Source organism: Rhamphochromis longiceps, linkage group LG10 (assembly GCF_057381845.1).
Source record: "Rhamphochromis longiceps isolate RC_006_pf linkage group LG10, R_longiceps_female_GT1.1, whole genome shotgun sequence".
NCBI classification, from domain to species: Eukaryota; Metazoa; Chordata; class Actinopteri; order Cichliformes; family Cichlidae; genus Rhamphochromis; species Rhamphochromis longiceps.
This window is the reverse complement of record NC_140566.1, coordinates 18548122-18561195: the sequence shown is the minus strand read 5'-3', so window position 1 is coordinate 18561195 and position 13074 is coordinate 18548122. Positions and strand designations below refer to the sequence as shown.

Genomic DNA, 13074 nt, shown 5'->3' with positions numbered 1-13074 from the left:
CATTTCTGTGTCATTTCCCAGAACTGTAACACGGTTGACTTATTGTTTTTGTGCCCCAGAGAATTAAAAAAAAAAAAGATTACTGTATATAGAACAACAACACTAATAGAAAAAAATAGCAGCTGCAGTCAAAGTTTAGTAAAATTAAGATTTTACTTAAACCTGCAACATAGACCTCGGGGGAACAATTGATGCTTTTGCATTCGAAAAACAGGTGACTCACCAGATGTGGTATCTCAAAACAGATGCTCCAAACAGTGCGCTAGTGGCCATATGCTTTGAAAGTACATTGTTGTACATGGCAACATGAGGGCTTTCTTCCATCATTTTCCTGCTCATTGGCTTATCCGGCTGCAGTCAAATGCGTTTGCAGCAGACTAACTACTGGGCAAATGTTCACAACAGCAAGCATGTTTGCTCTTGCATTCCTTCACACTATACATAGCACATTATGGAAATCTCGGTCTACTCTGCGCAGCTCAGGGCTGGTATTAGAGAAAATTAGGTCGTGTTGGCATGGATCATTTAATTGAGTCTTAAGCACAAAATCGTTCCCATAGCTTCTTTCATCTTCTGTCATTTTGCTGTTGGTGTGTATGTGTGTGCGCTTCTCTTTGTCTGCACCGAAATAGGGGGTGTTTCCCAAAATGTTTTGTGCACACGCCGGTACACGTCTGCGTGGATTTGGTGGGCAGTGAGTTTCAGGGTAGAGTTAGAAGAAATTGTGGTTGTTTGTGAGTCCCCCCTTCCCTTCCCCCCAAAAAAACCCTTCAGGCTCAGACAATACGTCTTTTCTTTGTTTCTGATGAGCTGTTTATATGTGTGCATTTGATTATTTCTTGTTTCTCTGTCTTTTTTTTAGTCAAACTGCATTATCTTAAAAACCATTGTGATTTATTCCCTTTTATCATCCACATTCATATTCTACAGACCGTCTTATATTGCATTCTTCACAGCTGCCTTTTCAGCTTTACTTGACCAGCTTTATGTGACATACTGGGCAGGTACTCCTTCCTTCTACTTGTCTTCTCACTTCTTCTCTGTGTGCGTTTGACACATCAGGTCACTTTGAAGTTGTGAGAGCACTGCTAAAGATCTCTCTCTCTCCTTGTTTCTGTCAGGGCAGACTGACACCACCGTATGAGGATGTGTGGAGGATTATGGGATCGCAACGCTCTGATGCGGGGAAGCTGGTGATGTGGCTGCTTAATCATCGGTAACTACAGTTTTCACACTTTAATGATGCACAAATCTCCAGAAATAATAGATTTTTAAGGACTGATAGACTAAACAAGCAAAAAAACAACTACTTTTTAAGGCAGATTTTTTCACCAGTGTCTTTGCAGCTCGAGCCCACACTGAGAACCTGATGGTGTGGGTTTGATGATGTGTGACTCTCTGAGGACAAACTGATCCGACAGCCTTTGACTCAGCACTTCCATGTGCTTGTGTAACAGAGAGATTGAGGTGAAGTGGGCTGCTGAGATAACTTCATGATGAAAATAACACAGCTCTAAAGTGATTTCTTTGATTGTTTTGATTCTCTGTGTTGGGAATATAGTTAGTGCATAATTTGAACACTGCTCAGGGAGAAAAGGCGCTGCAGTGCATTTGTGTTGGAGTTCAAAAGTGCACTGGCAGAACACTTAAATTAGTCAGAGTTGAGAGATTTATAACTTCAGCTATTTCATTTTTTTGAATATTTTATAGGCACTTAGAAAAGCAAAGAAGGTTTTGATGCATTATGAACAGCAGGCTGGGATAAAATGGAAAAGCAGGAAACTTTTAACAAACCTTTTATATAATGTGCGTACACATCCAAGCATGCTGTGCAAATCAAATGAGACCACTGATACTTTTGAGCCATAAGTTTTAATGTGCCATCAAACCTCTCATGCAGCACACTGATCTACTTCATTACCAGCAATTTAGATCTTGCAGAGGGCTGGTTCAAACCTTTTTACTTTTAGAAGTATGGCACACAAGGAATATTTGTTTAAATGTTTTGACATTGCAATTAAAAGACAGATTTGTCAATTTAATATTGATTCAGAAACAAGTTGTATATCTAAACCACTACTTTTGCCAGTTGTGAGGTTATTTTTCTTCTTTTCTTTTATCAAAATCGACTGACCTTACATAGATAGATATTCTAGTACAGAATATCTGACCAGGGGTCTGGCACCTGCTTTGAGTATTTGACAGTTTTTGTAGTTGAAATGAACACATTTTAAGGCTACTAACAAAATCTCAAGGCCAGACGCCTCCTTTAACAGAAAGGACTGATTAAGTTTTTAAATCTTTTTTAATTTTCTTATTTAATTCAAACTCTTTCTTCTTTCTTTGATCTCCACAAAGCAAGTCATCCATGTACAACAGATGGCAGATATGCGTGTTGTCTAAAATCTGTGCTGCTACTTGTGAATTTGACAATGTTCACTCACCATTAGATAAGACACCAGCTCCCATTTATGCAATTTGTGTGTGCTAATGACTTTCTGTGATTCACAAACTTTGTGCATACAAGTAAAGATGCAAATATATTATCTTATACCGTATGATGTGGCAAACATTACGGAATAATTTTAAACTACTTTTGTATCTGGTTTCTGATCTTTTAAGAAGAAGTTGTCTAAATTATGTAATATGCAAACTTTATTACTTGATCCACAGTTGAATCATGGGAAACGTGGAGAGTCAAAATGGAGAGAGTAGTATCCATGGTGATGTGCCGAGACATCTCTCCCGTAAGCACACGACCCGCTCACTCCGTGTCTCCAACAAGCAGCAAATCAACCGCCGTTCGAGGCACTCTTCCTCAGTGAAGCAGAATCACAGAAACTCTGAAGCCTCAACCCGTTCCTCCAGCACCCCGAGCATCCCTCAGTCCTTGGTAGAGAACGGACTAGAGTTTTTCAATGCAGCAGATGAGTTTGACAAATTTGGCATCAACCCTCACTGGACCCAGCGTGTCGCTATGACAATGAGGCCGGAGTCCTATCAGCACGATGATGACCCCTTGGCCACGCCGACTCCCGAAACCTCAGAGGCAGACACCATTGCCCAGGATGGAGGAGAGGACTCAACGGGGGAAGGGGACACTATTGCAGAGGAAAGATTCCTGCAGCAAATGACTGAAGGACCCCGAGAGGGAGCAAGTAATAAAAAGAAGCGATCAAAGTCAGCAGACATGTGGAGAGAAGACAGCTTGGAGTTTTCTATGTCTGACCTCAGCCAGGAGCATCTGACCAGCACAGAGGAGATGGTCGATGGAGGAGAAGAGGAGGAGGGGCAGTTTAGATGCCCTAGAGGCAGCAAAGGCAGCACAGGTGAGAATGTACACAGAAGCAAAAGCATCATATTTACCGGTAGATTGTATAGACCTGCAGAAAGCATGTGTAGTTTTCTCATTCAGAAATGTAGACATCATTAGTGACAGGATATGTGGGGCCTATGCTTTTATTTGATGACTTGAAGTCTTCACCGACATATTTTCTGATACAATAGAATTAAAATATATTTCAAGATTTCTATTTGTATTATTTAAAAAACAACAACAAATAAAAGCAAAAGACAAGACAATGTAGCTGTCCAAAAATAACGACAGCTACACTGGTGATGGCTAATAAGTGGGGGGAAAAAAAAGTTCAGGGGAACATGTTCAAAGCTGTTGATTTGATTCAGTGAACAGGTGATGAGGGGGAGGGTAGTGGGAAAATTGCAGGCACTCACTGAGTAGGGAGAAAATGATCTGAGAAAATCTGCTGATTGAAGGTTAGCTGCCATCTATCAGTTGCAGCAGTTCAACTGATCACAGGGTTGTTAGCTTAACTGGTTTTGTGCAGGAGCTGCAAGGGTTCAGTGTGACAGCAGGCGGTACCTGGTAACTCAACCGCTGAAGGTCTGAGCACTGCCATAGGTGGTCGTCTCATTCAGAATAATGTATGGGTTTGCCTCACACACACACAGATTCATAATCACTCAAGAAAAATCACAGACTTTCACTGAAGGACACAGGCACATATGGAGAAGGTCAAATGTTTCAGAGGTAACTGAAAGTACCTGACAGTAATCAGAACTCACCTTGCCCACAAATACACACTGTGCTCTGCAATAACCACCTGTGTGTGTGTTCCAGGCTCAACTGAGAGGGCATCGTCTCTGGACCATCTGTGCAGCCAGCAGAGTCCGGGCTTCAGGGGGCAAAGGAGCCATTACATAAAAAACTGCAGAGAAGCCGAGTGCGACGGAGACGGGGAAGTGGAGGAGGGTTTGATGTCTCCAGCAGAGGATGATGGTGGGGGGTATGGAGCTTTCACGCTCCCCTGCCGACGCTCACACTGCCTTTCTGAAGGCTTGACTGGGCTCGGTATTCCGGCTACACCTTGCCCTACCTTCCAGGGACGACGCGCACAGACTACTCAGGTATTTCATGAATATATATACCGATAAGTATTGAAAGCAGATGGAACAGGACTAAGGGTAAAAGTCTTCTTGCTCTATTTTTTTCCAGTATTGGAAAAAATACAGACTTCTAAACTTAGAATAATTGAGGACTTTGTTTACCAGTGCTGTCCAGGAAGTTCAGGGGCATCACAGACATGACACCAGTTCATCAAGTAATTAACATGTTGTTGACAACCAACGGAATTTCCTGTCTGTGCTCTGGACTGGTGTATATGCATGTTATATCTTTGCAAATCCAAGCATCCAAACATGTTTGTATATTTGTGCAGTTGGGAAGAGGATTACACAGAAAGATAGTCAGATAGAAAGTCACCGTGGGACTTCTGCTCACATACTGAGCTTTGAACGACAAAGACATTTTGAACTTTGAACTTTATCTAGAGGATTTTCTTTGTCATCTTACTAAAACAGATAAAATCAAAGGGTAAGAGGAGGAAAGTAAAGTTTATGTAACGTTCATGCAGGTAAACATAAAAGCTAAATTAGTAGAATAAATAATAATATCCATGCCTCCCTAGTTGCCGTGCGTCACTGATAAAAACAAAGTTGCTAAACAAAAAGTACCAAAATACTGAACCAAGCTTTTCTTTCAATGCATTCCCAGAACCCCCAAGCACCCTTGGATAGAGATCGCCATAAGTGCTTATTATATATTCATCTAGTCAGGCTGAGGGGGTTGTTAGATATAAATAGACTGACAGCACAGCGAAACAAAAAGAAAGAACAGAGGGAGACTCAGTTTGGTGAAAGCACAGAAAATTTCATACTCAAAGTGGAAAGCCTTTTTTTAAAATCAGAAATTCATACAAAAATGAGCACAAAAGGATATTAAAGTGCACTTATGCAACTGCCAACTCATGTATACAAACAAAAGTAAACCCAGAAACCGCTTGTGCAGCCTACGCTGTGTCAGTTCTGTGTGAGAGAATTAACGTCTTGTGTTATGCAGAAACCGCTTGTGCAGCCTACGCTGTCAGTTCTGTGTGAGAGAATTAACGTCTTGTGTTATGCAGATTGAAGCTGTTACTTCTCTGTCTGATTTTGTGCAAATAAACCAGTTTCCGTCCATTAATAATGCTTAATCTGTTTCTACCCTGTTTTTCTGGATGACAGGACATCTCTGGTGTTTTAGGCGAGGGGAGCGAGTATGGCGACAGTGGGATTGATGGCGTTGCCCCTGAGATAGATGGAGAAGGAGAACTGCTCTCCCGGCGGTGTAAGGCCATGTCTGCCTCTTTTTCAGTGTACTCAGCTACAGAGAGCAGTTTTTTTAATGGCAGCGACAGTGGGAGCAGCAGCGCTGGAGGAGTTGACGGAAGAGGAGGCGAAGGAGGCAAGGGGGGAGTTTATGAAAATTTCCGGAAGGAGCTAGACAATCAAGCCTGGGTTAGTTACACTTTTCCTATGTTATTAAAATATAGGTAAATTCCGTGTATTTCTAATTCCTTAATCTTTTCTCGTCAGACAAATCGGGGCCGAGACTGCACAGAGGAGGCAGGCTCTGCTGTAAGTGATGAGCAGAGTAGCGGCACACTCAGTAGTATGTATCCGCCTGACACTCTGATTAGCTGTGCACACGGCACAGTCAGGAAAGCAGGGACTCTGGCTGTGAAGAACTTCCTGGTTCATAAGAAAAACAAGAAGGTGGAACCTGCAGCGAGACGCAAGTGGAAACAATACTGGGTTTCTCTGAAAGGTGTTGCACAGATTTTCAGCACTATTATGTTTAATGTTTGTGTTGGATTTTACCTGCGTGTGACTGATAGATAGGCAGAAACTGTAAGGCAGCAGGTGTCCATCCAGCTTCAGTCTGAGTACTTTATGAATGCTTAACTAAGCACAATTGTTAGTACATAAAAATGCTTCTGCACCTTTACTCTTTTGGCTGCTGCCTTTAGGGGTCACCACACTGGATCATCTGCCTCCATCTTACTCTATTTCTAGCATCCTCCTCTGTCACGCAAACCAAGCATGTCCCTCTTCACTACATCCATGAACTTACTATGTGGTCTTCCTCTTTCCTTCCTGCCTGGCAGCTCCTTATTCAACATCACTTTTCCAAAATATCCTCTGCACATGGCCAAATCATCTCAGCCTTGCCTCTGGAACTTTATGTCCAAATCCAACCTGAGCTGTCCTGCTGATCTACTGATTTCTAATCTTTCTATTCTCTCTCCTTCCAGCAATAAAATCTTAGCATCTTCAGCTCTGTCTCCTGTGTTTGTGTCTGCTCCACCGTCTCCAAGCCTTACATTATAGCAGACCTCACTACTTTCCTGTAAACCTTCACTCTCAGTCTTGCTGCTATCCTTATCTCACACATTACCCTTGACATTTGTCTCCACCCACTCCACCCTATGTGCATTCCTTTCTTTAACACCTCTCTTGTGCCACATGTTTGAGTTGGCACAGATTTTAAGTTGAATGAACTTGCTGCCGCAATCCGACCGACACTAGCAGCTTCCTGGCTTGTGGCCTCTGTGGCTGGGTTTCAAATGCTTCTGCAACTAAGAAAATAATCTTAATCTCATTCAGATAACCAACCCAAAGCTGTTTAATCTTCCATACACTCTCTCTGCTGTTAAACTACATTCATATAAGCTTTAACACATTCCCTGCCCTTGGTTTTCACCTCTGCTGTCCTCTCTCACGCTCTTCAATGCAGCCTTGCATTTTCCTCCCCTCAGCTTCATCACAATTTAATTTTACGGCGAAATCCATGGCTAATCCGATCCTGTCCTGTTGAAATGCATAAGATAGAGCATCTCTTCTATGCATCATGCTAAAAATAAATCAGTCTTATTTTCATAATGTAATGTTATAGGTTTAGTTGTACTGATAGCAAAATAGGTTCATGTATTAAACTATTACGTTTTATAATCGTTGTTTAAATAAAGTTCAGGGAAAGGAAGGATGTTTAAATTGATTTAAGGGTACTTATTATAACCTCTGTAAAAAAACAAAACAAAACAAAAAAAACATATTTTTGTCTTTTTTTTTTAACTCCTTTCTTTTTGTGCGTTCTTCAAGGCTGCACCCTCTTCCTGTATGAATACGATGGCCGTTCAGGTATCGACCACAACAGCGTTCACAAACACGCGCTGTGGGTGGAGAACAGCATTGTCCAAGCTGTACCTGAGCATCCCAAGAAAGACTTTGTCTTCTGTCTCAGCAACTCAGTGGGAGATGCTTTCCTCTTCCAGGTGAGAGAAGCACTGGAATTTAAAACATCGGCTACTCTTAAAGCTGAGTTGGCATGACAATATTTTATGCAAGTTAAAGTTAAATCAGGTTGGCATTCATGCATACAGGTCAAGTGTTTTTATATCCTGTCTTTGTTATTTGGTGCTACTGTACATACCAGCATCAAACATAAAGAGAAACAGGAAACTGGAAGCTATTTTCCTCTAGGGGATTTGCATGTGGCACACCAATACATGTTCATCATGTGCTGGAGATAGGCAGCCCTGTGTCCTTGTGTTTATGTTTGACATGTTTAAAGGCCACGCTGTCACACCGTGACAGTGATCCACCAGACTGACCATTGTGTAATATTAAAATCTGTCTATTTATATTCATGACAGCTCTCCTCACTGAATGGGAAGAAAGTAATAAAATGATGATGAGATTATAATGACCATTTCCTCCCAGAGGCCGATATTGGAAGTCATGATTAAATTCTTTCAGCTGTCAGTTTCTTTATTTTATCTGCTCACTATCGTTACTCACTTTGTCATGGTCCCTTCCTTCTGTTCAGACATCAGGCCAAACAGAACTGGAAAACTGGATCACGGCGATCCACTCGGCGTGTGCTACTGCTCTTGCTCGGCAGCACCACAGGGAGGACACCGTGCGATTGCTGCGAACTGAAATCCGCAAGCTGGAGCAGAAGATTGATATGGATGAGAAAATGAAGAAAATGGGAGACATGCAGTTGTCCACTGTCACTGATGGCAAGAAGAGAAAGACCATACTTGAGCAGGTATGGGGTCAATCGGGTGGTCGTTTGGGGCTAAAAGTGGAGCTAAGTGTCAAGGAGTCTGACATACTGAAAGCGGTCAAACAGATTAAAGCTGTACATGAGGTGGTGGAGCATTACAGAAACAACACCTATGAGACAAATGCCCTTTAATTTTGTCATATTATTGCAAATTAATAACACTTTATGCCCATAAAATGCGACTGTAGGGAGGTTTGTTATCTCATGGCTAAAAACCGTCCTCACCTCTTTATCTTCCAGTTAATTTGAATGAAAACACCTGAAGGCAGTTTATAGATGTGACTTAAACTGCACCGACACTCTCCGGCACTGAAATCATGGCACTAAATCATCTTTACAGCATGCCGTCATCCAGGCAAAAATGCTCTAAAGCAGCCTTTCCAACCAAAAATGGTTTCACTTATTCCAGCTGGCGCTCATTTAGAAACACATGCGAGTCCACTTGCACGCAGTGCATACAGACACATAGCACACAGGTAAACCTGACTAATCTTTTTAGATTCAAGAGGTCTTTTAAGAACATTGCAACTTTTTCAAATCTTTTCCAGAACCCGTTTTTGTTCAGTTTCAAAAGAACATTGATTTAGGCTTATTCCATGCAGGATGTCTGGAGTTGCTGGTGATGGTAGCCAGTACTGACTGGAAAATCTTACAAAAAGAAAAAAAGCCTAGAAGTGTGGTCATTAACAATAAGCCTCCTTGTCCTAGCAAGTCTTTGCATCTGTCTTTATACTGGTGTTGTTGCATAATGCTCTTTCTATTTCTTGTTATATGTAACATAAAAGGAACTAGAAAGCACTTAATCCTCATCAAGTAAAAGAGCTGCAATTTAAAAGGAAGCACTTTGATTGCCTGCTGTAAAGACATAGTAACTGAAACTGTGGCATCAAAGAAGAAAACAAGCCTCAAGCAGGGTTTATGTCATTGACTGACTTCTTTCAGTTGAGTCACGGAGCTGCCAATAAGGATATAGTTGTGGGAAAAAAAGAAAATGGGGATTAACCACAGAGATAAAGAAAAATAAAAGATCAAAAAGTGGAAAGTGTGGAAATATAATGACATATAAAACATATAAGAATTGTTGCAATTATTTCAATGATAATTATATTTATTTATTTTATCTGTACATATTTATGTAAACTTTATAAATAAATCTGAGGAGAGGTGAGGGGAACAAACAAATGTGAAAAAACATTAAAACTTCTACTTCCGTAATTCTTTATATTTTTTAATTGTGTTAATATTTTCACACTTCCACATAGGTGACCACGGGAACTAATGCAGCGTTAAGTCTAGTTTTGTGTTTCACTGTGAGTGTGTGTCCCCGTGTTTCACCTCCCACGGCCCACCCTGTGATACATTGCACGTAGAACAGCAGGTCACCAACTGGTGGGGGCTGTGTTGGTGAGTAATACCTCTCCACAGGGGCTGCAGTACTCCCACATCTCACTTCTCCTGAAACAGCCGAATAACCACCTAACACAGCGTCGGTTCTTTATCTTTTTATTTTTTGTTGTTGTTCTCATTAGAGATAAAACTGAATAAATCTGGATCTCATCAGCAAAGTTTGTTTATATTGCATAATCACACACGCATGACTTTTTACTCTGTAATCTCTGCTGCTTATAGATCTTCTTGTGGGAGCAGAACTTGGAGAGATTTCACATAGATCTCTTCCGCTGCCGCTGCTACCTGGCGAGTCTGCAGGGCGGTGAACCTCCCAATCCCAAACGCCTCCTGGGCTTCGCGTCACGTCCCACAAAAGTTGCCATGGGACGACTGGGGATCTTCTCTGTTTCCTCCTTCCATGCACTGGTATGATTAGACATGTTTAGTGCTGGTATCTGACTATTCACTCCAGGTGTTTTTCAGGTTGCAATTTTTTAGTAAACTTGATCGGAGCTCATGAATCCAAACCTGAAAAGTCAGACTCACGTGTCTCTACATGTTCCGTGTAGAGATTGCATGAGAGGTTTCCAACTGTCGACCCTCAATAACAGCCCAGCTTGAAGAGTGGGTGTGTTTATCTGCCTGTGAGTGCCTTGTCACATACGCCTACTGAAAGCAAGAATTTCTGCTTGCCTCACAAATGTTCAAAGAAATAGATACTGCCATATACCCCAAGGTTATGAAACAAATGAACAAACCAGGTATGCTGGTTTGATTCTCAGGCCCAAAGTTAGCATGAGCGCTGTAAAGTGGAGTGAGTTTTTATCTGTAACACGCAATTAGCCACAACATTAAAACTGGTGAACAAGTGAATTATAGCAATAATTTTCTCATTATAAAGATTTTGTTTAAGTGATGGAATTTAAGTAGATATAAGTAAGTGCCAGCTCTCAAAGTTGATGTGTTGGTAGCATCAAAAATGTGAAATGAACACCTGCATTATTTCTGCTTTCTGTCATAGTGATGCATGCAAGTTTTTTATTCTAAGTGTGCAAAAACAGCTGTGACTCTTAAGCCTAACACTCAAGGCTAAGGTTACATAGATGGTTTACTTTAACAAGGTTCAGAGATTCAGACTTGGGTAGCAAACACACACCACATATTAAAATGTATCACATACACGCTATCCTAAAAGCTTGAGAGAAAAGTGAAAGCAAAACATTCTACCTATAAATCCTCTCTGAAACCCAAGTTATTATCTCAGTGCTGCAGAATGTACAGAATGAAACCCAACCTGATCTCTATGCGATTGTGTGTCATTGAGCTGTAAGCTCTGCGTAGTATCATCCAAAGAAGAAAGAGCAAAAACGAAGAGCAAAACATGGAAAACATTTCTCTACAGAGCAGTTTTATACGAGCAAGGTAACGGATATGCCAAACATACACTAGCACGCACACACAACATCAAGCACTGACAGTGTTTTTTGTGATTGGTCGATCAATACAAACTCTTTTAGCAAGCTAGCATCCCTGAGGCACTTTCCCACAAACAGGCTTAACACTCTCTGGCCCTTGCTCCCCCTCCTTTTACTGCCTACACCCTCACTTCCTTTGTTTGTGTCTCGCTCCCTCAGTGTCTTCTTCTCCTTATCTGCCATATTTTATACCGTCCTTTTTTATGTCTCTCCTGTCCCTTTCATATTCTTTTTACTCTATTTATTACCACATCCCTTCTGACTAATTTGAAATGTCATTATTGCATCGCTTAAATATGATAAATGTGGCATATTTATAAGGAGAATCACATTTATAAATACATGTAACGCAAAACTACTGAAATGAAATGAAATGAAATGCAATTAAAATAATTGTTCATGGCTACTAATTAATGAATTGCAAAAATATTCAAATGAACTCATTTGTCTTGCCTAAAGGGAAATATAATTGTTCTCTCTCTCAGCTCTGGTATTCAAAGTTTTTGGTCACAAAAGCAATATTTCTGTTTTTTCCTTCATTTACTTTCTACAGTAGATTTGGGCTGTAATAACAGTATAAAGGCCTCTCATGTGGGGAATGAGAAGATGAGTCTAAAAAGTGGTTTAAGATGTTATGTTTGAAGTGTACGTGTCTGATGTCTGACCAGCTCTATACTAGTGTAATGCATAGTTGCTCATACTATTTGAGCTCTGATTGAACCCAGAGAAGTCAAAAAACGGGAACGAAAAGTTTCCCTGTGCCAAGTCGTAGGTGACTGAAGGGGATTAGAGGTTGAAAGTATTCAGTAGCTGCTGCAAATGATTGCTTTTGTGTGTCAAACTGTTTTCATTCGGGTGTTAAAGGTGTCTGTTTCATTTCTGTTGTGTTTTCTGTAACTGTCACTGTCACAGGTGTCTGCCCGTACAGAGAGCAGCATGAGAAGGCGGAACCAACCTTTCCCTCGCACCTTCAGTAAACGTCGAAGCCGTTTCTCCTCACTCTGGGGTCTGGACACCGCATCTAGGAGAAAGAGCAAAGGACACCCTTCAATTGACCAGGTACGTTTGACTTTGAGTGACTTTGCAGTGCTTGATGTTTAATTGAAATCTGTAAAATTAGATTTTGGTGAATAAATACTACTGCAGCTAAATATTGTGTGTTCGTAAGTTTATGCTTGAAACTGCTTCTTGGTGTCAAAGTAATAACTATACTTATGTGTGTTTTAATTTTGCGGTGCTTTGTGTTATTGCAGGTGTTTGCTGATGGGGCGGAGCCAGTGAGAAAGTCTTTGCAGAAGGTTGACAACCACATTGCACCATTTACAGTAATAACCTCCCTTAGGCTAAACATGAAGCTCCTCCTCCCTTTATTAGTTTGGTATTCACCACAAATCAGCAGAGTTCGTGTGGCTGTGGACTCATTTCTTCTCATTGTTTGCTTTTTGCATACACCAAGAGGAAAAATCACTGGAGCATCAGATGAATCTTTGTTCTTGTATAATGGGTAATGGGCTTCTTAAGACCCCGAGGCCAGCTACATCACTAGATTTTCCACCTCCTTTCACTTAACTAAGATCCTTTTGGGGCTCTGGCTCTTTGCAGGGTGGGTTATCTAAGGGAAAGCACAAAATCCCTGCACCCTTCTGCACCATTGAGCATTTTTTTTAGGTCGTTTTTAAAGCCCTTGCTTTAATATTTTCAGACGTTTGCTTCTCTCCTCGATGAAGAGTGATTGGAGACATT

General features: G+C 41.1%; 1 protein-coding gene across 4 annotated transcripts in view; it reads left to right on the top strand.

Moving 5' to 3' along the window:
* LOC146660702 (rho guanine nucleotide exchange factor TIAM1-like) overlaps window positions 1-13074 on the top strand; it is a 50452-nt gene that overhangs the window by 13029 nt on the left and 24349 nt on the right. For 2 of the 4 annotated variants that reach the window (XM_085420697.1, XM_085420695.1), the window contains exons 2-11: window positions 1122-1216; window positions 2674-3329; window positions 4139-4425; window positions 5581-5853; window positions 5932-6163; window positions 7498-7670; window positions 8225-8449; window positions 10097-10282; window positions 12244-12390; window positions 12585-12629. In XM_085420697.1, the coding sequence (XP_085276823.1) occupies window positions 2681-3329; window positions 4139-4425; window positions 5581-5853; window positions 5932-6163; window positions 7498-7670; window positions 8225-8449; window positions 10097-10282; window positions 12244-12390; window positions 12585-12629 (2217 nt within the window). In that variant the 5' untranslated portion in view covers window positions 1122-1216; window positions 2674-2680. Of the gene's footprint in view, window positions 1-1121; window positions 1217-2673; window positions 3330-4138; window positions 4426-5580; window positions 5854-5931; window positions 6164-7497; window positions 7671-8224; window positions 8450-10096; window positions 10283-12243; window positions 12391-12584; window positions 12657-13074 lie in introns of all 4 variants that reach the window. The other 2 variants (XM_085420694.1, XM_085420693.1) reach the window with 2 other exon arrangements.